General features: G+C 41.2%; 1 protein-coding gene across 4 annotated transcripts in view; it reads right to left on the reverse strand.

Annotated features, from left to right (window-relative positions):
* The window catches only part of il1rapl1a (interleukin 1 receptor accessory protein-like 1a), a 288,242-nt gene that overhangs the window by 167,234 nt on the left and 94,780 nt on the right, over window positions 1–26,228 (reverse strand). For all 4 annotated transcript variants that reach the window (XM_015966101.3, XM_015966099.3, XM_015966100.3 and 1 more), the window contains exon 3: window positions 1,028–1,313. In XM_015966101.3, coding sequence (XP_015821587.1) covers window positions 1,028–1,313 — 286 coding nt within the window. The remainder of the gene's footprint in view (window positions 1–1,027; window positions 1,314–26,228) is intronic.

Raw genomic sequence — 26,228 nt, forward strand, 5'->3', positions numbered from 1 at the left:
CCCCCCAAGTCAACAACGGCAGATGGAGAAACACACACCTGGGAAAACTGAATTTCAGGATAATTAAAATACTTGCTCAGAGTTTTTGAAAATGAAACTGTTATAATAATTTAGAGGACTAAAGTGTTTGTGTAATATTTTAGTTTCATAATGAAATATGTTAGGGACTAGCGCGTTATTGCAAACAAACACACTTTACAAAGGGTTTCATTCATTTGACAGGCGTAAAGCTTTGCACCCAGCTGTTTATTAAAGGATATCATTGACTTTAATGTTAATAAGTTGGTGTCAGAAATACCACCCAACTAAGCGTGTACACACTTTATTTAGTTTAAGTTTAATTATCTGTTTGAGTCAGTTTTCTCAACTCGTTCCTACACACATAATACATCAAAAAATATCTTTTTATCTCTTATTTTTTTTACAAGACAAGTTAGTTTATTTACAAGCTTTAACTTGAACATTTTCTGCATTAGAACTCTTAAAATGACTTCATCCAGATGGAAATCCACAGTTGTCTGACAGGTTTTGGTTTTCTTTTGAGGCGACCAGCAGACTCTGCATTGACTTTTTAATCCACACATCAGAAAGCAGAAATAGCAAGTTGGGATTATTTTAAAAAGGTTTGATAGCCTTCGCCGCGTGCATCAATTAAGCTGATATTGAGTTCAAAGCATCCAAAAATCATCTAGTTCTGTTCTGCGGCTGACTCGACCTGGCCTATTGAGCGTTCTCATCATTCTTTAAGGCCTATTGAGAAAATGAAGTGAGGCAATTTTTCCTAATCAAATAGGCATTTGAGTGATATTAATGCAATCTTTCTGATTTGGATAATTCTCAAGCCTGATTTCTTCTCTAAATAAAAGCCTGCTTCTTCAAACAGACTTCAGCTCACACAGAGAAAGGTGCCTGAAACTTCAGTTATCAAACTTGCTGCTCAAAGCCACTCAAACAGGTGTGAACATTTCCAAATGACACAAATTTAAACATTCTCTGCACTATTTTCTGTTTCTCTCTTTAAACCTACCGTAGGACACAGGAGTAGAGTCCCACGTCTTGTAGGTCAGCAGGTCTAAACCAGATGGCGTCTTCCTCTTTGCTCATACGCACTCCATCAAAAGAGATGGGCTCTTCAAAGTCACTGTGCCCGAGACCAGAGCTGCGATACCACATGAGGCTGAGGCCCACACCTTGCGCCTGGCTGTAGTTGGCCCGGATGTACCCGTAGAACAGAGCACACTTCAGCCGCACCGGCTCTCCCTGAAGCACCCGGTACTTCAGGTAGTCCACTGACCAGTCCGTGCAACCATCCACTAGAAAAAGAGACAATGAGGACATTTATTAAAAGGGTATTCGTTTTGTTTAAGTGTTTGTGGTGCACAGTGACAGAGCTTTGGTGATTTGAAGAATTCAAGCTGCAACTGGAAAAACGTTCAGCCTTTCAGCAACCAGCAATGAACTTGGGTGCAGTTAACACATTTGCACCCTTCTACCCTGATATAATGATGACCAGAGAACATAACACGTCCTATTTACAAAACACCCATATGATTGAGAAATTAAGTGCAGGGCTCAAACTAGACAGGAAACATCGACTTGATAGTCAAAGTGCTGCCAAGCAAAGCAGGAAATCCAAAGGCTAAGATCATAAGCCAGTCAGAAGAAGAATTGTCAAACTGGTTTAGCAAAAAGAAAGCAAAAATGCATTCTATAAGTACAGAGGGGCGGACAAAAAGGTTCAAAATGGAACAGATAAAACCAGGTCTGCAAAGTAATACAATGAAAGTTTTAACCTCAGTAGATGAGAACAGAACATTAGCCCTTTAGGCCCTGGCGCCTCCCAATTGGGGCCTTTGGAGTTTCATGTCCCAGGTGTCAGTGATTGTTTGCATTCCCCGAGCACAGCTACAGCTACAATCAAAACAGTTTAGATTGTAAACAAAGCAATTTTTTGTTAAAGATGCATTATGATAAAATAATACTTGAACTTTATTTTAGAAGAGCTGCCCTGTGTGAAAGTGCTGGCAGGATGGAGGTTGTGAGTTCAAATTCCATTTAGGAAATGTAGTGAATTGTTTTATTTATTCCAGGGGTCTTCAACTAAATTTGTTGAAGGTTTTTTTTTCCCAGCAGACACCAGTGAAGGTCAGATGCTCTTCTAAAATAAAGTTCAAATTTCATTGTTTCTTAATTTATTACAATTTAAAATGGCCTTGTTTCCCATCTGGGCTGTTTGATTGTGGTTTTAGTTGTGCTTGGAGAATGTGGACGGTTGATGTTTGAGACATGAAACTGTAAAGGCCCCCACTTGGGGGGCGTTAGGGTTAAACAGGTTAGAAAACGTGGAAAACCAATTCTGGGTTGGGGACTCACGACCCCAGGTGAAGTATCTCAGAGTTCCTTCATTAGTGAAGAGAGAGACTGATGGGTGGATTGGTGCAATTGAGACAAGAAGCAAAGCTGGTGATTTTAACAGTAGATCTACATTCCAGTCCTGGTCCACAAATAAGTGCTGATGAAATGGGCCTCCTCCTCAGAGTGGCTGGACTCACCTCAGGGGTAGGCTGAGGAGTTGGGATATTCAAAAGGGGCTTAAGGGTGGAGTCACATTGAAAATAACCACCTCATGCAGCCAGATACCAACATCAAACCCAGCTTAATCTGCAGCTGCTACATTTAAGATGCGAAAGAAAAAAAGATAAAGCACAAGGACATAGTGACAAAAATAAAATCTGATTCCAAGTCATCCGGGTATTCTGGCCAGTTCCTTTTCCAGCATACTAATCTGTCATGTTTCAGGCAACTGGATTTTACCACTGGCCAGACATTTGTCTCCAGGTAATTATCAAACATTTGTTTATCCAGCAGGTGTGTATTTGAGTGTGTGCCGCATGTGTAACCACAGACTGGGAGACAAGGAAGTAGTGATGTGTTGAAATAAAGTAATAAGAACCCTACTGTGTGCAGTCTGTGAGTGATACAGAGCCTCACAGGGACAGCTATGCTTGTAATTAATACTGTTAATTACCAGAGAGGTAGTGTGTATCTTTGTGCATGTGTATGTGTGTGTGTGTGTGTGTGTGTGTGTTTTCAAGAGTGTGCATTCCCTATACGAATGGCTGTCTGCCTAATTATGTCAGTGATTTGCCACAAGCGTGCATGTGTGTGTGTGCTCTCACACATGAATGTGAAAGACACGAGAGAACATGTGCATGTGTGTGGCATAATGTGTGAAATGCTGTCTATGTATCCCCCACCCTAACATTATAAGCATGGTCTTATAGATGCAAACAGGCATGCAGTATGTGTTCACTTCTTAATCATGGTTGCATGAATATTAACTGCTGCCTGTGTTTCTGATGAAGATTATCAGCAATATTTTTATTTGCGCAGACAGGCTCTTCAGTGGAGTGTATTTATAATGTTGAGTAGAACAAATGCTGATGATATTTCCTAATCCCCAGAGACACAGTGAACCCCAAAGCATCCTCTCTCCTCTGACATTGAGGTGAATTTCCACTAAAGGCAGCAGGTAAGTACTCTGCCCTCACTGCATATCAATCTTCTAATCAGCAGGGACAGCAGAGGCTTCATTCATCCCTTTTCTTTATTCACCCTCCACATCTCTAATGGATGTGACCTCTGCATTGCTATCACAATATTCATTTCTGCCCTCTCTGGCAAAACAAAGCAGTTTATCCTAACAAGCATCGCTCCGGAGTCGCAACAAAAGAAAAGATTGTATTCAGCCGGCTGCTAGCCCGCCTTCCTCCTTGCTGACTTGCAGATGTGTGCAGCAAAGCAGCGCCGCGTGCATGGAATGATGTACATGTAAACACACACACACACACACACACAAAGAAATAAGCGGAGCTTTTATTCCTTTCAGACATCCCGAAGGGAGAGTTGTTTAATGCATTGGCCTTTTGTGTGTGTGTGTGTGTGTGTGTGGGGGTGGGGGGGGGGGGGGGGGGTATTTACGTCTGAGACTCAAAACGGTTTTATCAACTCAATTAGAGGCTGACATTTCCCACATCCCCATGCAAGACCAGAAAATCAATGCTTCCCACTGCAGGAATACTGCAGTCCCCACCTTTCACTCTTTCTCCACTGACAGCTTGCACATTACTCCACATACACTCACACACACCGAATCTCTCCTTTTTTTAACACCATGTATTTCTGGGACATTAGGATTTGTAGCAATTCTGCTCAGCCACTCAACAAGCCCGTACTGTAAGGAATGTTTCCATATGGACACATTCCCACATGGCTGTCAGTCATCTAAATCTCCCTGCAGCCCCTGCAAGCTGCAGCGCTCCTTTACTTGTGAGTGTTACTGTACAGCTATACACCTCATGATGCATAGGGTATGGGTAAAGTATAGCTGATCCAAGACAACACCATGGTGGGAATGTCAAACTGTAGGAAGTGTGCACTGTGCATGTTTGAGTGTGTGTGTGTGTGTGTGTGTGTGTGTGTGTGTGTGTTTGTGTACGACTCACAGGAACCTTATTACATTCAGTGACAGGCCAGACCTGTCCATCTTTGTGCAACACTGAACCAAGCCAATAAATACACACCCTTGAGCTTGAATAAATTTACCCCCCTCCCTTCATACACATACTTATGGAGTCACACAAAATATTCTCCAAACCGAATCTCCAATCCTCAAGAGGGCAACGTGTCACCTGAGTCAACTCCAACTTTTCTTTTCCTCGTTATCATTTTTTTGATTGCTGGTCAACATTTAATTAAATATTCTGGTGTTGTTCCTGCTTTTATTCACTTCTTCAGCGGGATGTTTCCATCCTGCCTTCTACAGGCAGCATGACTAGCAATAATTAGGACCATTAGTTTTGCTATGAAATAAAAAAAAGAAAATTAATGAGGAATCGAGCAAGCTTGACCATCATTTTAAGTCTATTAAAAATAAAAAAAAACACCATGTGTGTTTCATTTTACAGTTAATGCTTTCCCAAGTGTCTGACTTGGTTTTCAATTGGTTTTTCAATGGTTTTTCAATGCTGGAGGGACAACGGTCCTTCACTCATTCTACTGTTGACAGGTCATGTATTCCAACACTGACCAAAATTACTTAAGTTGCTGTGTATTTGTTTCTTTTTACCCTTAATTGACTTACACTTGTAATAACCAGAGAAAACTGTATATTTAGCTAATATTCATATAGCAATACTTGTTTATATAGGGTTAGGGTTAATCCACATCACCACCAGCGTCTATATACTTCCGCCATCACTCTGTCACCCTCTTTTGGAATCGCATCAAGAGTTCTTGAGTTTTTCTACTCGTCCCAACTAGGGCTTCTCAATTATTAGAATTTTAATCACAATTACGATCTGAGTTTTAAATGATTTTAAAAACAAAACAAGCCGTTTATTTGCACCTCCCTCGTGGTTTACTCCGAGTTGCAAATTGTGCGCACCTCCCAACAGCATTGCCAACTTAGAAACTTTGTTGCTACTACTAACAACTTTTTAGACCTCCTTGACTTTTTTTTTCTTTCTAAAAGTACCTAAAAATAACATTCTGGTAACCTTTAGCTACTTTTTGGATAACTTTGTCATTGAAATTTCCTGCAGGTTAGCAAAACCTCAGATTCAGGAGGAGCAATGTGGTTTTTGTCCTGGCCATGGAACACTGGACCAGCTTTATACCCTTAGGGGGATCCTGGAGGGTACATGGGAATTTGCCCAACCAGTCTACATGTGTTTTGTGGATTTGGAGAAGGCGTTTGACTGCGTCCCTCAGGGGGCTCTGTGGGGGGTACTCCGGGAGTATGGGGTACCAGGCCCTCTGATACGGGCTGTTAGGTCCCTGTATGACCGGTGTCAGAGCTTGGTCCGCATTGCCGGCAGTAAGTCGGGCTCGTTCCCAGTGAGAGTTAGACTCCACCAAGGCTGCCCTTTGTCACAGATTCTGTTCATTACCTTTATGGACAGGATTTCTAGGCACAGCCAAGGCATCCGTTTTGGTGGCCTGAGGATCAGGTCTCTACTTTTTGCAGATGATGTGGTCCTATAGAGCTCCGGACCCCACGTAACTCTCAGTTAGTGGACGCCATTTTGGCATGCAAAAAAGGTAAACAAACACGGATGTAACCATGAACATGAACGGGATCCGCTTGGATTTTACTTCGTCGGAGTTTACTTCACACTTTAAAACAGAAGAAATCGTTTTATATAGTCAGAAATTAAATAGACTAAACATCTCCGACCCTTACCGTGCCCCTGGGATACTTTTTAAAAACGCCAGAAGCTGTCGGAGCAGACTTCTTACCGGCACAACACCGGACCTGACCGGGGGAACCCCTTGGGATTCCCCCTGCCGGAGGAGCTGGGGAGAAGGTCTGGGACTCTCGACTCTACTGCCCGCTCTGACGCCAGAAGCTGTCAGAGCGGGCTTCTTACCGGCACAACACCAGACCTGACCGGGGAACCCCTTGGGATTTACCCGGAGGAGCTGGCTCCGGCGGCTGGGGAGAGGGAAGTCACGCTACTGCCCCCGCAACCCGACTCCGGATACGCGGATGAAAATGGATGGATGGACGGACAAATAACAGATTTACACGTAAGTAGTCTCGGTGAGACAGATAATAGCAATCCAAAGTGCTTTTTATGTGTGATCTGACAATTGATCAACCATTGCTTAAAAATGAAATACAGCTTAGCCGGTTAATTGCTGTCATCGTAAAACACGGAAACGGCAGCACGCAGAACTCACGAGGCAACGTTTTACGTGATGTTTACTTGCTGCTATGAGTAATAAGACAGAAAAAGCCACGCCAAAATAAGTTTAGGAAGCCCACTAAGAATCATAATAAAAGCATTTAAAATAAATACCACACACAGTTGAGGAAACGTTGGTTTAAGTACCTGATATGAAGTAGTCGCTGCATAAGCGAAAACCTTTACTCTCGGGATCCCACAGTTTCATTTTCGCCCGGTCACTAGTGCGTTTTATTACAATGATCCAACGTTTGTGGCGCTCCGGATCTTGGGGAATCCTGTAGATGACTCATTCCTTATGTCGTCCGCGTCTGTTCTGCATCCTGGGGCACAACAGGAATCTACCATATTTCCCGTTTGATTGAGTTTTCTGACAATAACAAATAGTCCAGCTGCCGGCTTCTGCATGCCAATATGGTGCCGTTTCGATTTGAACTGTTGCATGCCGGGAGAAGTGACGTCAACTCCCGGAGCTCTATTGGCTTCATCAGAACATGATCTTCAGCTTTCACTGGAGCGGTTCGCAGCCGAGTGTGAAGCAGTTGGGATGAGAATCAGCTCCTCTAAATCTGAGACCATGGTCTTGATTCGGAAAAGGGTTGAATGCCTTCTCCGGGTCAGCGATGAGGTCCTGCCCCAAGTGGAGGAGTTTAAGTATCTCAGGGCCTTGTTCACGAGTGAGGGAAAACTGGAGCGTGAGATCGATAGGCGGTCTGGTGCTGCATCTGCAGTGATGCGGGCGTTGTACAGGTCTGTCGTGGTGAAGAGAGAGCTGAGTCAGAAGGCGAAGCTCTTGAGTTACCGGTCGATCTACGTTCCTACCCTCACCTATGGTCATGAGCTTTGGATAGTGACCGAAAGAACGAGATTACGGATACAAGCGGCAGAAATGAGTTTTCATTGAGAGTGTCTGGGCTCTCCCTTAGAGATAGGGTGAGAAGCTCGGTCATTCGGGAGGGGCTCAGAGTAGACCCGCTGCTCCTCCACATCGAGAGGAGCCAGTTGAGGTGGCTCGGGCATCTGGTCAGGATGCCTCCTGGATGCCTCCCTGGTGAGGTTTTCTGGACACGTCCAACCGGGAGGAGACCTAAAGGTAGACCCAGGACACGGTGGAGGGACTATGTCTCTCACCTAGCCAGGGAATACCTTGAGATTCCCCCAAAGGAGCTGGCCCAAGTGGCTGGGGAGTGGGAAGTCTGGGCCTCTTGCCTTAGGCTACTGCCCCCGCAACCGGACTCCGGATAAGAGGATGAAAATGGATGGATGGATGGATGGATGGACGGATGGATGGATGGGTTAGCCACACACTCAGCCAGAGTTCCGGACCGCCATTTCGGACTTTAGGAAACGAAATGATGTAATGATGTGCCGGCTGCGAACGAAACTATTCTCAGAGCTGGCTCAGGCTTCCTCTTGGAGGAGCCGGAGTGAGTAAAACACATTGTGTCTGCAGGCTCTCGAGCTTTAAAAAAATGACTCAGCATTAGTTGAAAAATCGTCTTAAATAATCGAGATGCTCTTAGTCCAGTAATATTAATCTGACATTAATCCTGCTAAAAAGATTATGGTACATTAGCACAAGGTGAACCTGTTTAATTTCTGAATATATAATTTCTAGACAGCCAAACTGTAATCTGTAATTTGAAGCCAGGGTGTCCTCCTAGTGGCTGGTTCCAGTACAAGATGTATGCCCCGCCCCCTTCATTAATGAGTATTTTTACCAATCAAAAAATGAATAAATAAAAATACAGTTTTGATCAAATTTTCCAGGTATTTATATTTTGTCATTGAGATAGTTCTCAGCTAGTTGCTAGATGTTTTATTCTATATTTCTGTGATGCATTAAGCTGTAATTAGAAGAAGACCATGACTGATGCAGGTGAGTGGGTGGATTTTTCAGCTGCATATCCTCTCTGCTCAAACACAGGATTTGGTAAAATAATAATGCGTCTTTACCTGGAGACTTTTGATCAAGTTGTAAAAATTTATGGGTCAAAAACAACAATTTTTTTTATCTACCATGTTCCTCCATCAAAGCACAATTATCAGATGCTGGTGGGCTGCTGAGTTCTGAAGAGAATATCCAGTGAACTAAATGTGGACACAAACAGTTTTGTTTTTATTCCTCTCCTCTTCAGCAGATACCCACTCCACTGTTTACAAGACTTCATCTCCATCCCCTCGCTATTCAACGGTGTTTTTTATTCCCCCGTGTCTATTTGTGGTTTTCAAACTGGTATTTAGAATAAAAATGATTCATTTCTCATTTGCCCATAATTTGGAGAAACGAATTTCCATTTGAATCGGATTATTACTTCACAAACAAACTCCCTGTACAATCAACAACAACACAGGTAAAGGAATGACCTTTGTTATCCTCTATAGAAATTCAAGCCATGGCAAGGGCTAATTATGAACAATGAGCCTCCGAGGTATTACGGCTCTACAAGTGTGGGCATGAAACCTGCCGAACACTAAAGGTAATTGTGCAGAATTTATAGAAAATGACTTACTGAATTAGTAAGCCTAGGGATACGGTAAAAACATCAACTGTAATCTTTCTGCAAATGACTCGATTCTCCTGTGCTGCACACATTAGCACTGTGAGTTCTTTTCACAGATAATAGTCTGCATTCTCACATTAGTCTTGAAAATGGGCTCGGTTACTGAACACAGTTTGTTGTTTTAGGCTCGATAATTGACCATCATTCTCTGCGTCTCTCGCTCTTCTTACTTAAGCATCAAGATTATTTAATCATGGATCAATACGACTGAGCAACATCCAAACCCGTAGAATCCCATCTTTCTTTGTAGATCACCAGCTTGCAGTTTTCTCCCAACAGTGGGTCCATCTATGAATTTGAAAGATTTTTCCAGAAAGTTGTTCTCCAAACAGAAGTAAAGTATGTTGAATGAATGAACAGGAAAGTGGTTTTGGTCTTAACAGTTGCTTTAAATGGACCAAAAATGTTGCCCTATTAAGCCTTTTTCCCTTATTAGAACTTCTGATTTTAATGTTAACGGACCTTACCGGCATGTGTCTTCATTTCACTGAGCCGGCCCGAAAGGACCGTTTTCTGGGGCATTTGGGTACGTAGTTGGAAAAGTGCATAATCAAAGTTTGCTGGACGGATAGGCTAAAAACTAGTCTGAATCAACAAAATATGAAATGTTTTCATTTTATAAACCTTTACATCACATTTGAATTAGTCAGGCACAGTTATAACCATAAATGTAAATATAGCCAGCAGCAGCAGCTTGTTTTAAACAAGCTCGATTGAAATGTCAGCAGGCCCAAACAGTCACATCACAGTGGTCCATCGATTTGGCGGGCCGATCACAGAGCTCTATCCATTTTGGCGAGCCAATCACAGAGCTCTATCAGTTTGGGGGGCCAATCACAGAGCTCTTTCATTTTGGCGAGCTAATCACTGACACCTATTGGTTTGACAGAACAGTCACAGAGTTCTATCAGTTTGAAAAGCCAATCACAGCATGCGGGTTTGCCAGCTGTGACTGAGTGAAAAAACAAACATGAAGACGACTCGTTTGAAATTACTATGGCATCAACTTTGGACTATTTAGATTTGGGATTTTCTTAGAGTCAAGAGCAGATAGAGGTACTTAAATCCTTTACAAAAAAATGTATTTTCTTCAACAGTGTATGGAGGGCTGTCCCGTTGACTGACATCCGTTGTGGTGAGTATGTCATGTTGTTCGTTGTCCAATAGCATGCAGAGACAGCTTGAAAGACAACTGTAGACTTCACCCTATGTCTTAGATCTGTCAATGCTCATGACCAGATTACATATTCATGTAGGATGGTTGCCACACTAGAAAAATGTAGTAAAAGGCGTCAGGTCCTGAAGGATTTTTCTGAGGCTGATAGTGAATCCTAGATTATGTAACATTGTTTTGTGCATCTCGGTGATGGGTTCCCCCTGAGGACCCTGAACAGAACAAACCTGGTACAGAACAACATACATATCAGCAAATAAATCACACAGATCTTTGTTGATGATTTGCTCCATGCTCCTTCTTCTTCCATATAAGAACTCCTCCCCCTATCCAATTCCATTTTATATTCTCTGTCCAAAAATCATTCTCTTTCAATCACAGTTTACTATTACTCATTTATATGCAAATGAGATGAAGTAGCCTACAGATAATTTTTCTCTAAAGATGGTGGACGTCCTTTGCTCTTTTTCTACCTAACAGAGCAAGATAAAAAATGTTAATACACCTAAAAATATATATTTTTCTCTTATGTTTAAAAACTGTCTGTACCACCACAGAATGACAGATATAGTGATTCAATATAAGACGGGCTTCAATCATCAACCTTTAAAATCCGGTTACTTTCATTTTTTTCCTTCCCTCGACAAATCCGTCAATATAGTAGAGGCAATATTATTTGTATTTTTCTGACAGTTTTACCGAGTTTCATTTTTCTTTTTGGTAACAGTAACTTTATTTTTCAATACTGCTTGTGCAAAATAAAAGATGAACTTTAATCAATATATGCTGTTTTAATTGCATTAAATACAATTAATTGCTGGGTCAGACTGAGAAAATGACAAAGTTAAAAATGCAAAGATGTTTGTTCACTCTCTTGGCTGATTCCTGAATAAGATGAGCAGCTGTGGCAACAGCTGCAATGCATAAGTTATAGAAGCCAATAAAACATATATTTCAAAAACAAGCTAGCTTACCTGGCTCACACCATGGCAACTATTTAGTTCTTCCTCTGAGCGTCCACTGCCTCTATTTAACTGATTACTCACCAGTACTGACGTTATAATAATGTTCGCTCTCTCATTAGCCCTTTCTTCTGCTGTTGCCAAGCAATCACTGTTACTTCTACTCTTTTCTCCTTCATTCCACTTGAAAAAGATGTTTTTTACTTTATTTATGGCATTTCTGAATGCTCAAGCCCAGGTTAATTGGATAGTTTTGTATGTATTTTATTTTGTTTTAAGAAAAGTACTTAAAGCTTGCACAGTCAGGGAGGAAATCTTATAGGGGAGTCAAGCTAGCAGCAACCTAGAACACTGGCAATTAAAGTGCGACCCTCTGCTATTTCAAACCACCCGAATTCAAAGATTTACTAGCAGCTTTACTCGGCCACACCTTGTCACGTTTTCAACCAAATGATGAAGCCACACTTAACCACTTAGCTGATGAGTAAGCTATCCCACTTCATTTAAAAAAAAGAAAAAATTCAGTTAACATTTTAAAATCCACAATGAGGTTTTAGGAATAACTCTCAGCTACAAAGAAATCAGACTCATGAACAGCTTCACCACTATCACTGTGAACCTTAAACTATAATGAGCTGCTGCTTTTAAAGTTGTATGTGTGTATTTTCTCCCTTTTTAAAAACTTAATTAGCACATCTACATTATTTTTTCTCTATTCTTATGTGCTACTCTGAGAAACATTTACTTAATTCTGTAAATGGATCAAATGAAAATAAATACATCTGCCTCTCCAGTTCATCCATCAATCCATCTTAATACGTTTCCTGCTTCTCCCCCTACTGGTTGAAAGCAGAATTACAACAGTTTAAACAGTCCTGCTGCAGGATTTTCAGATAACAATGTCATGGAACAAGGTTTTACATTTGCCATGATTTTATGAATGTATTGTTTTTTTTAAGTAAAAAAAGAAACCAACATAAAGGACTTTGATTTTTACTTTATTGATACCAAGTGTAGGTGTCGATGATCACTCTGGTTTTAGCTCTTTGTAAGTCGATGCTTTCTTTGCTTCACGTCCAAAGACATTCCTCTCTTTCTTTTACTTCCAGGTTCTCACATGATGCAAACAAAACAGCCAGTTATTTTTCTTTTCTTCTTGCACTTTTTATTGACATTCAGCCAACTGAAAAAGCTAACTGGTAGCCCTTACATGAGCTATCGGCACAGTAACGCCAAAAAACAGGTAGACATGTCGGGATTGTATGCATCCAAACCCCCAAAGACATTTAGCAGTTTCTGGTCAGCAGAGTGCAGAGTGCTGTCCAGTGAGAAGTTGCCCAAGTTTCTGGCTAAAGAACCACTGAAACCAGTTGGAAAGAAATAGCTTAAAGTGTTAGAAAAACTTTAGTGTTGCTTTAATGCAGAATGTTTTTTATTTGTCACTTTTTTGCTTTTATTATTATTATTATTATTATTATTATTATTGCTTTGACTTCCATCTTGGATTAAGTCGATACCAAAAACAGTAGTTGTATATGGGCCAAAAATATTTTGATGGACTCATTCAGTGGTTTACGATATATATATAGTATTGAAGGGATACTAATTTTTCATATTGTGCTAAAATGACCCTTTACAGGGTTAATGAAAGGCCACCCAGCCCCTATTGCTCCCTGTGGCCAGAATATTCCACTTGCAACTTCAACATGCCGGTCTGGTCTGGGACTTGCAGTCTGGTTCCAGCTCGTTTCCTGTATGTTTTAGATAATGAACACAGCTGATTAGTTTGATTTAGTGATAAATCCCTCCTGTAGACACTAAGGAAGGCTGGGGAGACATTTCAGCTAGAACATTACGGTGTTAAAAAGATGAACGCACAGCAATGAGATAAGTGTTGCTTTCAGTTCTACAAAAAACACTAGGGGGAGCTAAAAGTAAGCCAAAACTGCATAGACTCCCTTTGACAAACAAACAGGGTTGGCCAAATTTTCAACCCATAAGTTCCATCCATCCATCGGTATTTCGGCCGCTTATCTGGGGTCGGGTCGCAGGGGCAGTGGCTTAAACAGGGAGGCCCAGACTTCCTTCCCTCCAGCCACTTCGGCCAGCTCCTCCGGGGGAATCCTAAGGCGTTCCCTGGCCAGCCGAGAGACATATCCCTACAGCGTGTCCTGGGTCTTCCTTTAGATCTTCTTCCGACTGGATGTGCCCAGAAAACCTAATCAGGGAAGCATCCTAACCAGATGCCCGGGCCACCTCAACTGGCTCCTCTCGACGTGGAGGTGCAGCGCCTCCCCGATGACCGAGCTTCTAACCCTATCTCTAAGGAAGAGCCCAGCCGCCCTGCAGAGAAAACTCATTTTGTCCACTTATATTCATGATCTCATTCTTTTGGTCACTACCCAAAGCTTGTGACCATATGAGAGTAGGAACGTAGATCGACCGGTAAATGAAAACCTTTGCCTTCCTGATCAGTTCTCTCATCACCACGACAGACCGGTACAACGATCTGCATCACTGCAGACTCTGCACCAATCCGCCTATCAATCTCACTCTCCATCTTTCCCTCACTCGTGAACCCTGAGACACCTTTAAGTTTCATACAAATATAATATGCAATATATGATGATGGGAATGACTGTCACTCACTAAAGCATCAATTTTTAAATTAATATCTATAATAAATCAGACTCATGACCATTTTTGTCTTTGCTAATGCTGATTAGCCATAGTAGCCACCTTGAATCGTTTAAATGAGTTGTACAATTTCATATAATGAATACTTTTTGAGAGTCTCAATAAAATCTGTCCATTGTTTTATGAATTACAGGCTAAAACAAACTATTAAAAATATATTAATAATGTTTAGTGCATAATAATCATTGCAAATAAGAGAATATCGTTTTGAAAGTGAAACTACAACAAATGCTTTTTCTGTGCTTGTGTTTGTCTCACATTAGTCAGAGAAAGTCATTTGATACCGCAGTGCATGAATAAAATCAAATCTCTCATTTCTCTGCAGCTTGCTTTGCTACTTTTTCTTCCTGATATTGTTTGTTGTGCTTGCTCTCTAAATTGTGCTGTAATGCAAAACAATGTCACATTAAACCACTGAGCCTGCACCTGAGGACCATTGAGAGGATATAGAAGCAATATGGGGAAATGCAGCAAATCAAATTTCTCTTGGTGGATGTTGACATTTGCATACATATTGGCAGAGTTGTTTCAAAGGCAATGTGAAATTTTTAAGGATAAACCAAAAAATAATAGTAAAAATAATAATAATAATCCCTAAAAGTGAAGCAAATCCTCAACTTGGAGATTTACACCAGGTGCGCTGAAAATGTAATCCTGTATTCCAATAAGCTGGAATTAAAAACAATGGACATGAACAGTGTTGAAATGTGTTTACTGAAAAAAAATCACACAAAAAAAAACGTTTTTAATATTGTTCTATACAAAAACTAGGGTGGGTTTGTTGTCCTTGACCAAGTTCAGCACAGCTCATTCGGATCCCTTTAATAACTCTCCAATTGACTTCAAATTAACCAGAACCCGTTATAGTACAGAAATTTCCCCTGTTGTGTGTGAAAGGGTGTCACGGAGATATTAGCTTTTTGACTGCCCCCTCTCTCTCTCTTTTCTCTCTCTCCTTTCCTCATCCTCTCGTTCCTTTCTGTCGGTGATAAAAGGGCTCTTTTTTAAGGAGAACAGAAAGCTTGTCAGGATTTGGCCAGCTGGAGAAAGTCATTTGAGGCCCACATTGATGTGACTCTCAATGGTATCTCTCCCAATAGTTTGGGGGGGGGGGGGGGGGGGGGGGGCTGGGCTGGGAGACGTGGGGAGATGTGAAGGCCTGGATATTGTTCCACGTAAATGGGGCTTTATAGGCGAAGTTGGGAAATGAGCAGTTGGTGGTTTCTGCTACATGAGGACGACCATCCGTAAAATAGAACACTAGGAAACGGGATCCTGTAATATTCAAAGACGTCCACGGCTCTCCTACATGTGCACTTTTATTGGCAATGAGAGCATGCAAATAAGGTTCCTATAAGTCATAAAGTCAAGGCCATGCATGAGCACCATCCATCACGTTGGCAGGGTGTGGGCAGAACTACAGAACACAAGTCCATGCGCCGGCTGACTGACTGACTGGTCTCCAGCGCTAGAGAGGAGCACTTCAAGTTACAGGGATCCCCAAAACACAAAGTGTGTACGCTCTCAGTTATATTTTCCTAAGGGGAATTCTTTGTTTATGCAGGTGTCAGTCTGCAATTTTGTATTAAAATGTCGGTAATTTGTTCTCTCTGAGTGTGTGTGTGTGTGTGTGTGTGTGTGTGTGTGTGTGTGTGTGTGTGTGTGTGTGTGTGTGTGTGTGTGTGTGTGTGTGTTTGTGTGTGTGTAGCGGTACTCTCCATTGTGTAGCTGTGATCCATGAGAGTCAGAGCTGAGCTGTCACTCCGCTAATCTCCCCCAGTAGAAATACAGCTCGGAAAATGTCATCTGAACATTCCGAATTGTGTTTACACTCGCTGCAGGTTCCATCACTTCTAATTTGACAAGTCATTATCACCTGTGCTTCCGTCTTCCTCTCCCACCCCTCTCTTGCGGCCACAGACGCAAAAATAAAGAGGATGAAGAATGAGGCGAGACAAGGACATTAAATTTCTCCCTCAGACACACAAACGGGGCTCTAAAACAGGTAATCTAAAAACAGGAGCTACAATTGCACAGATTATATTCACTTTCATTCATTTCTATATGCAACGACTACATTTTATGTCTTTGAAAAAGAAGTTCTCTGAGGTCTGCTTAGAGGTTAAGGATGCAGAAAGTAGACAAAACAGCCCTCGTGGAGAAGTTTTTGGTTTGAGCCATCTGGTGAAAAACAGCAGCTGGTGGCTAGTGTGTGTGTGTGTGTGTGTGTGTGTGTGTGCGTGTATGTGTGTGTGTTAGCAAATGCAGAGCTGTTCTACCTCCCTGGCTCAAAGCACAGCCAGCAGCGACAGGGGCATTTGTACAAACCATTTTAAAGAGAAAATGTCAGATTCCTCATTTCGTCCTAACACACCCGTGTGGTAGCACAAGCCCGTCAGAACAACGTCTGAAAGCTTAAAATATCTACCTCAACACAAATCAATGCAGTTAGTTTAATTAGAAAAAAAATCAACACTGAACAACTTAAATTTTCATTGGACGAGGGACAAACAAATGATAAATCAACAGCTGACCATTTCAAAACCCGCAGTGGGTAATGGGAAACCAATTATTGTTTGACCTTGACGGTAAGTCATTTATTTCCACCCCATCTCTGAGGATTGACTTATGTACTTCCTGAAGCTAGTAAAGAGCACTGAAGCTAGTCAGCTCTCTGGATTGGGTTTGTGGTGATTTAGCTACATATTTAGCATTTCAACTGGCAAATGAGCCATTCCACATGTTTCATGTGAGAATTTACTGTGGTGTTTGCTAAAGGTAAGTTATTAATGACTTGGATGAACAACAGCTGCGGTTGCATGAAACTTGCTAATGTAATTTTACAAATACAAATTCCAAAATTAGGACAGCGACATTCATTGGGAATACACTTTATGGATCTCTGAGTCATCACATACTGGTAAAATTACATCACCACATTTGGCCCATCCCCATCGGGATTGGTGAGCTAAAGCAACGGCTGTGCTCGAGAACTTCTTAAAGCTGAGTGTCAAGCATGGAGGCATTGGGTCCCATTTTAAAGTCTTTGGTTTTACCCAACCAGCAAAACCCGATGTCCCAGTCCCAAGGCGGACACTGAGCTGGGTAAAAAAACTGGACCTGCATTAGTCTAGTATCCATAAAAACAACTGGTGACATTAACAGTACCAACAACATTTGTAAACAAAGTTTTAAACAGTATTTATCAGTTCAGCCCAACTTTGTTACTTGAGATATACAAAAATACAAATGTGACTTTATGTGAAAGCAGAGAATTTCTCTGAAAGTAAGAAGAGTGAAAGTAAAACTAACTGAGATTTCAAACATGGTGCCGGCCACTTTTCCAGGGATTGTTGGTCTCTTTGAGCTAGCTTCCTTCTCCCGACGAGAGTTTTTTTCTCTGGCCCAGTAAACAGTTGGTGCATCATTATAACTTGTGCAAAATCGTAGAGATCCAATATTGAATCTTATTTTTTATTTTAGCTAACATATGTGTGATGTTAGTTATACATGTGTTTGATGATCCCTGATCCTTCCTTTGCAACAGAGTGAGTGGATGAGTCTCCAAAAGGTTAACGATTCAACTGAGCTTCCATATCCATCCATCCATCAGATGTCTCATGCAATCAGAGTCCTGGGACTTCATAATACCCTACTCCAGACCTCGATCAAGACAACACTCCCATGACGTAAAGTTAACAAGACATTGAAATGCCACCAAGGTCCATCCATCATCATCCATGTGCATGTGATGCTAGCTTTTTGACTGATAGTATCAAACCTGCAATTGATCTGATCCATTCTGCTGAAGTATAGCCAATTTTCTGTTGGCATGTGTCTCTAAATGTCCTCATTTAATCAAATCTCCCCCATCACCTCTCATTGCTCTTCTCCATCCATCCGTTCTTTGTGATAAAGCTATGCAGCATCAATGAAACCTGATTTCTACCCTAAGCATCACTCTCCTGGTTCCTTGTCCGGCTCATTAATCTGCTTTCAATTGATTATTTCTCAACTTTGAAAACAAACCTTCACCTAAATTTTGCTCATCTCTCCTCTCAATCTCAGTCAACTCTTCGCCTCCGAGAGGCAAACAAGAAAAACGCAGTGACAAACCATTACGAAGTAAGAAAACAATTTATAAGCGACAAAGTTGAGCAAGAAGAATGAGGATAGACAGGGAACATCTGTGTTATCTACAGTTGGTGTTACACCACTTCTATTAGTGGAGAAGATAAATGAGCCTGTGCTGAAGATAAAAGAACTTCAATTAGGATGAGTATGCTGCTGGTTCATTAATAATGCAGAAATTATTACCCCATTTATTGTAGCGTCCCAGTTTAAACTCGCTCTTTATGAGCCTTTGTTTTTGCACGCCAGCTTTTGCATGCAAGGCTTTCTTTAGAGCATCAGTAAAGTGGGATTGTCAAATAGCTTGATGTCAATAAATCAAATCCATTAATGGCCCAAAAGAGAAATAATGCAACAGCTACAAAGAAACCTGAGCAGCTCGTGCTACTTGGTGCATGGAGTGAGTTAAGGAAAGAAGAGCAACAAATAATCGGAAAAAGACAGAGAACAGAACAAGTTTTTGCAGACTTGTTCAATGCATTCCTCTGAAATATTTATGTGACTGGAGGTTTCTGTCTCAGAATCTGGGTGCAATTAAAGCCTTTCTTTTTGTGAATGTGCTTTTGCAGAAGATAGGGGGTGACGCAGCAGCAGGCAGTGGCGGACGCAAGAGGCAATACTGCACGGCGACAGCAAATAAACAAACATCTGCCCTTAGTGCGACACTCTAACAACTGAAAATAGAACCCTTGTTTGCTGCTTGCATCGACTGTGCCGACATTATAAATGACTGCGTGCATTTAGTAGAATAACAGAATCCAAACCTTAACCCGCTGGACAGGAGTTAGGAGCAATCTCCTCTAAGTGTGAAACTTGTAATTTAATTTCATTTAATTTTTTATGTTATTTTTATTTTTTTTCGTGTCCTGTCTGGCTGTGAAGCAAACAGAACTAATGTCCGAATGCTGGTAACAAGCCTTACAAATTTCCTCTCAGGTGGAGCATCAAAGCTTCTGCTTTTAATGTCACGCCTGATACTTAACACTTTATTGAATGCTTGTAATTATGACCAGACACGGAGACAGAGGTGAAAGCGAAAGGAAGAGACAAAAGGAGGAGGGGGGGGTTCCACAAAAACAAACAATCATTGATGAACAAGAGTCTGCTTCTAGACCTACAGAAGGAGAGGAAAAAAGAAAGATAAAGGACACACAGCTGCGTCAACTTGATGAGGAAATATAAAATCAACATTCTTTTACGGAACAATCTCGATAATAAATCACAGTGCATTAAGTGCCAACCACAGCTGACATGTGTTGAACGTGCCCAAGTCCATACTTATGAGAGCACCATGTGAGCACCTGTGTGCGTACCCACGCTTGTATATGTAAGGTTTCTCTATAGGAGCGTCCAATAGAGAGTGTGAGGGGCCACAGATCTGCCCCCCAAAGATTTGTAGGAGACGGAAGGAGCTCCAAGTCTCAGAGATTCAGAAGCTGCCCCAGAGCAAAGGGACCCCAGGTGTGTGTGAAACTTTTTAGTTGTTCAGTGCAAAGCCAATAGAGTCTTGCAGGGGTTTGCGTGGGCACAGCAAAGACAAATCACTCCAGCATGCACACACACACACACACACACACACACACACACTGGTCTTGTGAAGTCACCTCATAAAGATTCATTAACAAATAAGAAACGAGTCGTTTATAGAGATGGAATCAGCAGCAGGAGTTAACAGGCTGGCTAACACAACACGGTGCCCTTCTTGTACCAAACTCGGAGTCTCCCTCAGCCCAGAGAGCAGGGAGGGCAGTGCCTGTGCAGCAGCTTTAAATAGGAATTAGCAGCATTTCATTGTGATAGTGATTGAGTACGGGTCCCTGGGGTGAGTCTGCTCATTGTTAGCAGGCCTTGTAAATCTACAATAATCCTCCCACTACAGGCCAGACACACATATTTGCATGCATAAATATGATGGGCTCACACACACACATGCACCTTTTCAACGTACACAACGTGCAAAAAAAAAAAAAAAATTAAACACATAGAAGGATAAGATGGAGACTTTGGTTGCATGAAAATAAAATTCATACCAACCCTCTTCAACTCATGTTTATTTTTGACTTGAGTGTGTGTGTGTGTGTGTGTGTGTGTGTGTGTGTGTGTGTGTGTGTGTGTGTGTGTGTGTGTGTGTGTGTGTCCAAACATACAGTGAGGAGCCATTATACCAGCATTGCAGATTGTCTTGTAGGGTGCTCAGGGCCACAAAATGCAATTAGGTTCCCACATAAAATATTTATTTCTACAACACCTACTGTGCACCAGAGGGGCCTTTATCCACTGTGGCTTTAAATATGAAAATAGTATATAAAGTGCTTGCCTGAGAGAGCAGCATATACGATTTCTCAGTGTGGGTTTGCACTTTGGCTCTTTGTGTTTGTGTGTGCACCGATGAGTGCATGCAAATAAATGTGAGGAGTGCTTGACTACATCATACTTTTTTATATTTCTGAATTGAATATGTTGTCATTTTCTTTGAAACAACTGGTGCACATTTATTATCAGGGAAACTATTTGTCTCATTTAACTTTGTTGCAGACATTCGAGCTCTTATTCTGACAAACTTTTTACAGATTGAACATTTTCCTCCTTTAAACACTCCACCATATTTTGGAAAATATTAAATTACACGAACAAGTCCTCGGCTTATTATAGATGTTCTTCATTACAGCTCAATCCGTGGAACAATCTTAAATTTTGCTCATGGGCACTTGATTATGTTTAAAGAACAGGGAAGCAAAAACAGTAAGAAACAAATCTAATTATTCTGCTGCAGAGAGATTGCTCGGTCTTATATTGTAATAGTGTGCATGGCATAGGGTTCCCACTTAGCGCTGCTGGATACCCAGAGTTGTTGAAACAGGAAGCTTGAGCCTTAGGATTTTTTCTTTTTGTTATTTTTTTAAATGTTTGTCAAAACGCGGGGTTTGAATTACTGCATGGGGGCGCCCTGCTCCCCTAAAAGTGTGACACACCCAGGGGTGCCCAGAAATTGAACTAGTTTCCCCACTCAACAACCCTCCCACTCTTATAAAGGACAATCAATTCATACTGGGCTTCCCCAGGAGTGTGTGAAATTTAAACCTTGTCTCAATGTAAACATCTCTTTGACATCTAAAGAGTTCCACATTTAGGCCAAGTTTATTCTCACTTTAGAATACACTCGGAGTCCAGTCTGGATCTTTAAACTGAGGTTTCATCTTCGATCCTTCCACTGTTGTAGAAACAAGCTGATTCCATGACCGTGTCACTTTTTATGTGTCTGTGCGTGTCTCTTCCGTGAATTTCCTTCTGTTTTCTTTGAAAATCCAAAAATCCTTGTTTGGTCTTTTCAGCTAAAGAAACATTCTCAAGGGACTCACTCAAAGTTGAGAACCAAAATGTCAAAATTTAGCACAGCACTCATTCATCTTGACCTTTTAATCTCAGGCTTTAGACATTTTAAATATAGACACTTAAAGAATTTAGCGTGTAAGCTCGTAATGCTAATTATGCACCTTAAGTTGCAGAAGTAGGGATTAATTGATTGTGGTTTTCATGCCTTTTAAGTTTTGCTGTGCACAGAAGAAAAGAACATCACAGCAGCCTCTTCTCCTCCCAATAAAGTGTGTAACAATCTCAGCCAATCCAGCTTCTTTCTGTGCCCTCTTGTGCGGTGCTCAGTGAAGTTCACAAACTTCTCTGAGCACCGAGTGAACAGGTGAACCCTGAACCGTGGGAGGTTTGTAACAGAGCTGATTTTTGCTCTCTTGCTGTATCGTACCGACCATGTGTTTGTGTGGGCGGATGAGTGGGCGGAGGCCAAATGTTAAGGAATGAGCAGTTTGGACAGTGGTTGGTGTGAGATCAAGAGTCTGGGTAGCTAATTTTTATAAACACACACACACACACACACACACCAAGACAAAAATTTCAACCAAGGCACTCCAACGCGTTTGAAAGTCCAGAGTTATGATTGGAGCAGTCCATACATCTTTACGGGTTGACCGGAGCTCTCATAACCAACCACACAATGTAGGATTATCTAAGATCATCTTGTCATTTACCCAGTTTATGTTATTTCATTTGCACTCATTCATACCTCATTTGCACAGTTTATCATTCATGTTTTGACTCTCTGTAAATTCTCTGTTAGTCTTTTTAAACAGCATATTACACTGAAAATGTGGTCATTTCAATTGAATCTTTAAATACTTTAAGTACTATTTTTTAATTTTATTTTGCTTTTGTGAATCTCAATTGATACTGTGAATAAGCTTTGCTGCTTCCCACTAAGGAACAATAAATTGATTTGTATTCTATTATTATTGTAATAATAATAATAATAATAATAATAATAATAATAATAATAATAATAATAATAATAATTATTATTATTATTATTATTATTATTATTATTATTATTACTCTAATTTCCCTCTGGGATTAATAAAGTATCTTTGATTTGATTGATTGATTATTATTATTATTATTATTAATTTATTTATTCTAAAACTGAGATAACTGGAGCAGTTTGCTCATCAGGAGTGGGCCAAAATACCTGCTGAGAGGTGCAGAAGTCTCATTGGCAGTTACAGGAATTGTTTGATTTCATCAAAGTTTGTGCAACAAAATATAAATTGGGGTTACATAATTTTTATCCAGGCCTGTTACATGTGTTTATTTATTTTATTAGTTTCAGTAAAAGCAGTGTTTGATTTTCATTGGTTAAATGACATGTAATTTTTATTTATTATTGCTTTTGTCAGATTCAAGTTACTTCTGTGACCATTGTGGGTTTTTCTTTCATTAACCAAAGGGTACCAATAATTTAGTCCAAGTCTGTATCCCTGCTACAATAATAATCGAGGACTGAAAGTATTATTATTTTTTTAGCCAATTGCAACACACCTTCAATTTTGTCACCCTTGCATTATTCCACTCCCATCATGTTTTTGATCTTGGCATCTAAAATCTAAATTCAGTGTAATAAAGGAGCACATATTGTGCAGATTAATATTATTTTCCATTTGCTGCTCAAAAATTTTCACAAACAAAAACAGTGTGTCCAGCACTAACAGCTAAATCCTATTTTTTGGAGTAGATGCCACAGAGATTAAGTATCGTCCAACACTGATGGCCTTATTGAAAACCACCAGTGCCAAAGGGTTTAACCCACTCAGACAAAAATGTGCAAAAGCTCAAGCAGCTACCAAACATTTGCCAAGCTCTCATTTTTAAGAGAATCAAAATAATCAACAGGACACAGGCTGCCCTTAGCTTTGTTTCTATCTGTCAGTGTGAGCCGATGAGTGTTAAAGCTGGGCCAGCATCAGTTTTAGGACACAAACAGATGGTTGCATTGTCAAACGTCAAATTCCAAAGTTTGAGCAGTGAGAAGGAAAAGACGGCAGCTAATGGAGGCTAGTCTGTGCGGGGGCCCTCTGCAGGGCTGCTGAGGTCCACAGAAATCCCTTTAAAGATTCCCCAGTGTGCACTGGTGATGCACAGTCACAGGGTGGGCTCAGCGCCCCGCACAACTCTAACATGGTTTTCTGCTGGCGCATCGCCAACATTTGCATAAGAATAAATATGAGGAGGGAGAAAAATCAAATAAATAAAAGGGACAGCAGGGAGAAAATAATCCTGTTAAAGATCAAACAGCAGGCTCCCTTTTCCCTCCTTCTGCAATTATTTCTCACCACAATTTTTCTCCAATTTAAGCATAAATTCCCTAGCTCATCTCTACTCAAACCATCAGCGTCATCCTGACTTTCTTCACGCGTCTTCTAGCCAACTATATCTGCGCCGATGCTAATTTCTGCCTCCTCTCATCCTCTTTTCCTGCCATCTTTTCTCACTCCAGCCCTTTTCCTCCATCTCATTTTTGATTTCATGGCCAGCCGTATCTTTAATCTTGCTCCTCTTCCTTTTGCCCTGTCCAACGCTGGCTGGCCTCGCTCCCTCCGTCTCCATCTCTCTCCCTCCAGTGCAGAACAAAATGGAGATTAATGAAGGGAGGAAAATATGTCTGTCATCCAGACAGTCTGGAGCAATCACCACAGCCAGAAAAGTCCTGATTTTAGCTTTTCCCCTCTAAACACCAAAAAAAAAAAAATAATAATAAAATAAAAAAAAAAAGCTGCTGCTGGAGCTGTGTAAGAACTAATCTGCCTCTGAAGCGTGCTTTCTATTCTATAGTGAAGTAGTTACTGACGTTTCTCTTCAGTTTCTTTCTTTTTTTTAGTTTTGTAGGATATTCAGAGGTTACTCCTGTGTCTCATTTCCTCCCTAAGTTTAAATCCTGACAACTCATGGCCACTCGCTGTTCAAATGCCAGTCAGAGAGCTTCGATAAGTCCCGCAGGAAATTGACTTATAGTTTAGATCTCCTACATCACATTCTCCTGCCACCCATCGCGCCCTTGGTTAGAGGTCACTAGCTGCTTCCCCTAATCTCACATGCAAATTTCTGCATGTTACAGCGTGAATGTGAGGGTGATGTATGAACTATATCCATAATTCATGGTCCATTACCAGTGATAAGTTACACAGACGCGTGAGCAAAACTTGGTCCTACCGGCTCCCTCGCTGCACTTGGGCAAAAGCATGAAAGAAGTCTCAAAAATAAGCTGACATCTAAATGTATGGAGAACGTGTGCAGTTAAAATGAAAGAACAGAAGCCAGCTTCACACTGGGTGAAATATTGCCTTTGTGGCTTTAAATCCCCGTGATGTGCAATCCCATATATGATTCATAAACAGGTTGCAGTTTCACATTCAGCCAACTGGAATTTGTCTGAGAACATCACAGCAGGTTGATTAAAAGCCAGCGTTTTGGTGGAGATTTCCTTGCAACATGCATTCAATAAAAACCACAAAAACCTTTGTTTTCTATTTTTAACCACACTTTTTTTTATTAAGGTTCCCATGCCCATGTGCTGTTTACTGGAGCTATATATTCATCTAGATTTTGTGCTCAGCCTGGTTGGTGCTTTCAAGGCATTTTCCTGGAGTTTTTTCCTGCAGCTGCGAGCACATCATGGCGGGGTGGATAACAAGAAAACTCCTGTGAGGCTGTTGTGAACATACTTGCAGGAACTGGTTTTCATGAAAGCAAATGCCCAGTTAAAGCTGATCCACACACACACACACACACACACACACACACACACACACACACACACACACACACACACACACACACACACACACACACACACACACACACACACAAAGAAAAAAAAGGAGCGAGCTCTCTGCTGGAGCGACCTGAAATCAAAGATGCAGACCTAGTGGAGCAGTGCAGCTAGGCTTCGTCAGAGAGAACATGACCTAAAAAGATACAGAATCAGTTGTTGCTTGGAGGCAAGAGATGGCAGAATTTGTCCTTCTAACCTTTCATCTTTAATTCAAAATGCAAGCCTGACATTCATGTGCATTTCTGCAGCAGGTCCTGACCTTCCTCACTTGCCCACATTAATAAATGAAAACAATGAATATTTCAGCAGCAAATGCAGGAATCATGGATGGAATGCACCTTTAGTTTCAGCATCTCTTTACATCCCATCCACCATTCCATCACACATTAATGCCCGTATACATTTTCATAATTTTCAGATAGTCCTCCTGTTGCCTTCCTCGACTGGTGAGGGTTGCTCCTACCCCCCCCCCCACCCCCCCCCATCCCCTACCCCCCTCAAACCTCCCCTCCATCTTCTGCTGCTTTCATCCCTCATCCCAATCAGCCTGGGGCTAATGCTAGTGTCAGCTTTGCTCATCTGTAGTTTTTGCAGTGCATGCGTGGCTCTTGAACTCTGAATCCCACTCACATCCTGCACACCAGCTAATAACACAATCCATATAAATACAAAAGCATCAAAATCAAACTCAGTATGGTCACTTATACTTCAATGAGCCATTTTTAAGAACACATTTCAATGTTTTATGCAATCAATTCATAGTCAAACATGCTA

Source organism: Nothobranchius furzeri, chromosome 14 (genome assembly GCF_043380555.1).
Source record: "Nothobranchius furzeri strain GRZ-AD chromosome 14, NfurGRZ-RIMD1, whole genome shotgun sequence".
Taxonomy (NCBI): Eukaryota; Metazoa; Chordata; class Actinopteri; order Cyprinodontiformes; family Nothobranchiidae; genus Nothobranchius; species Nothobranchius furzeri.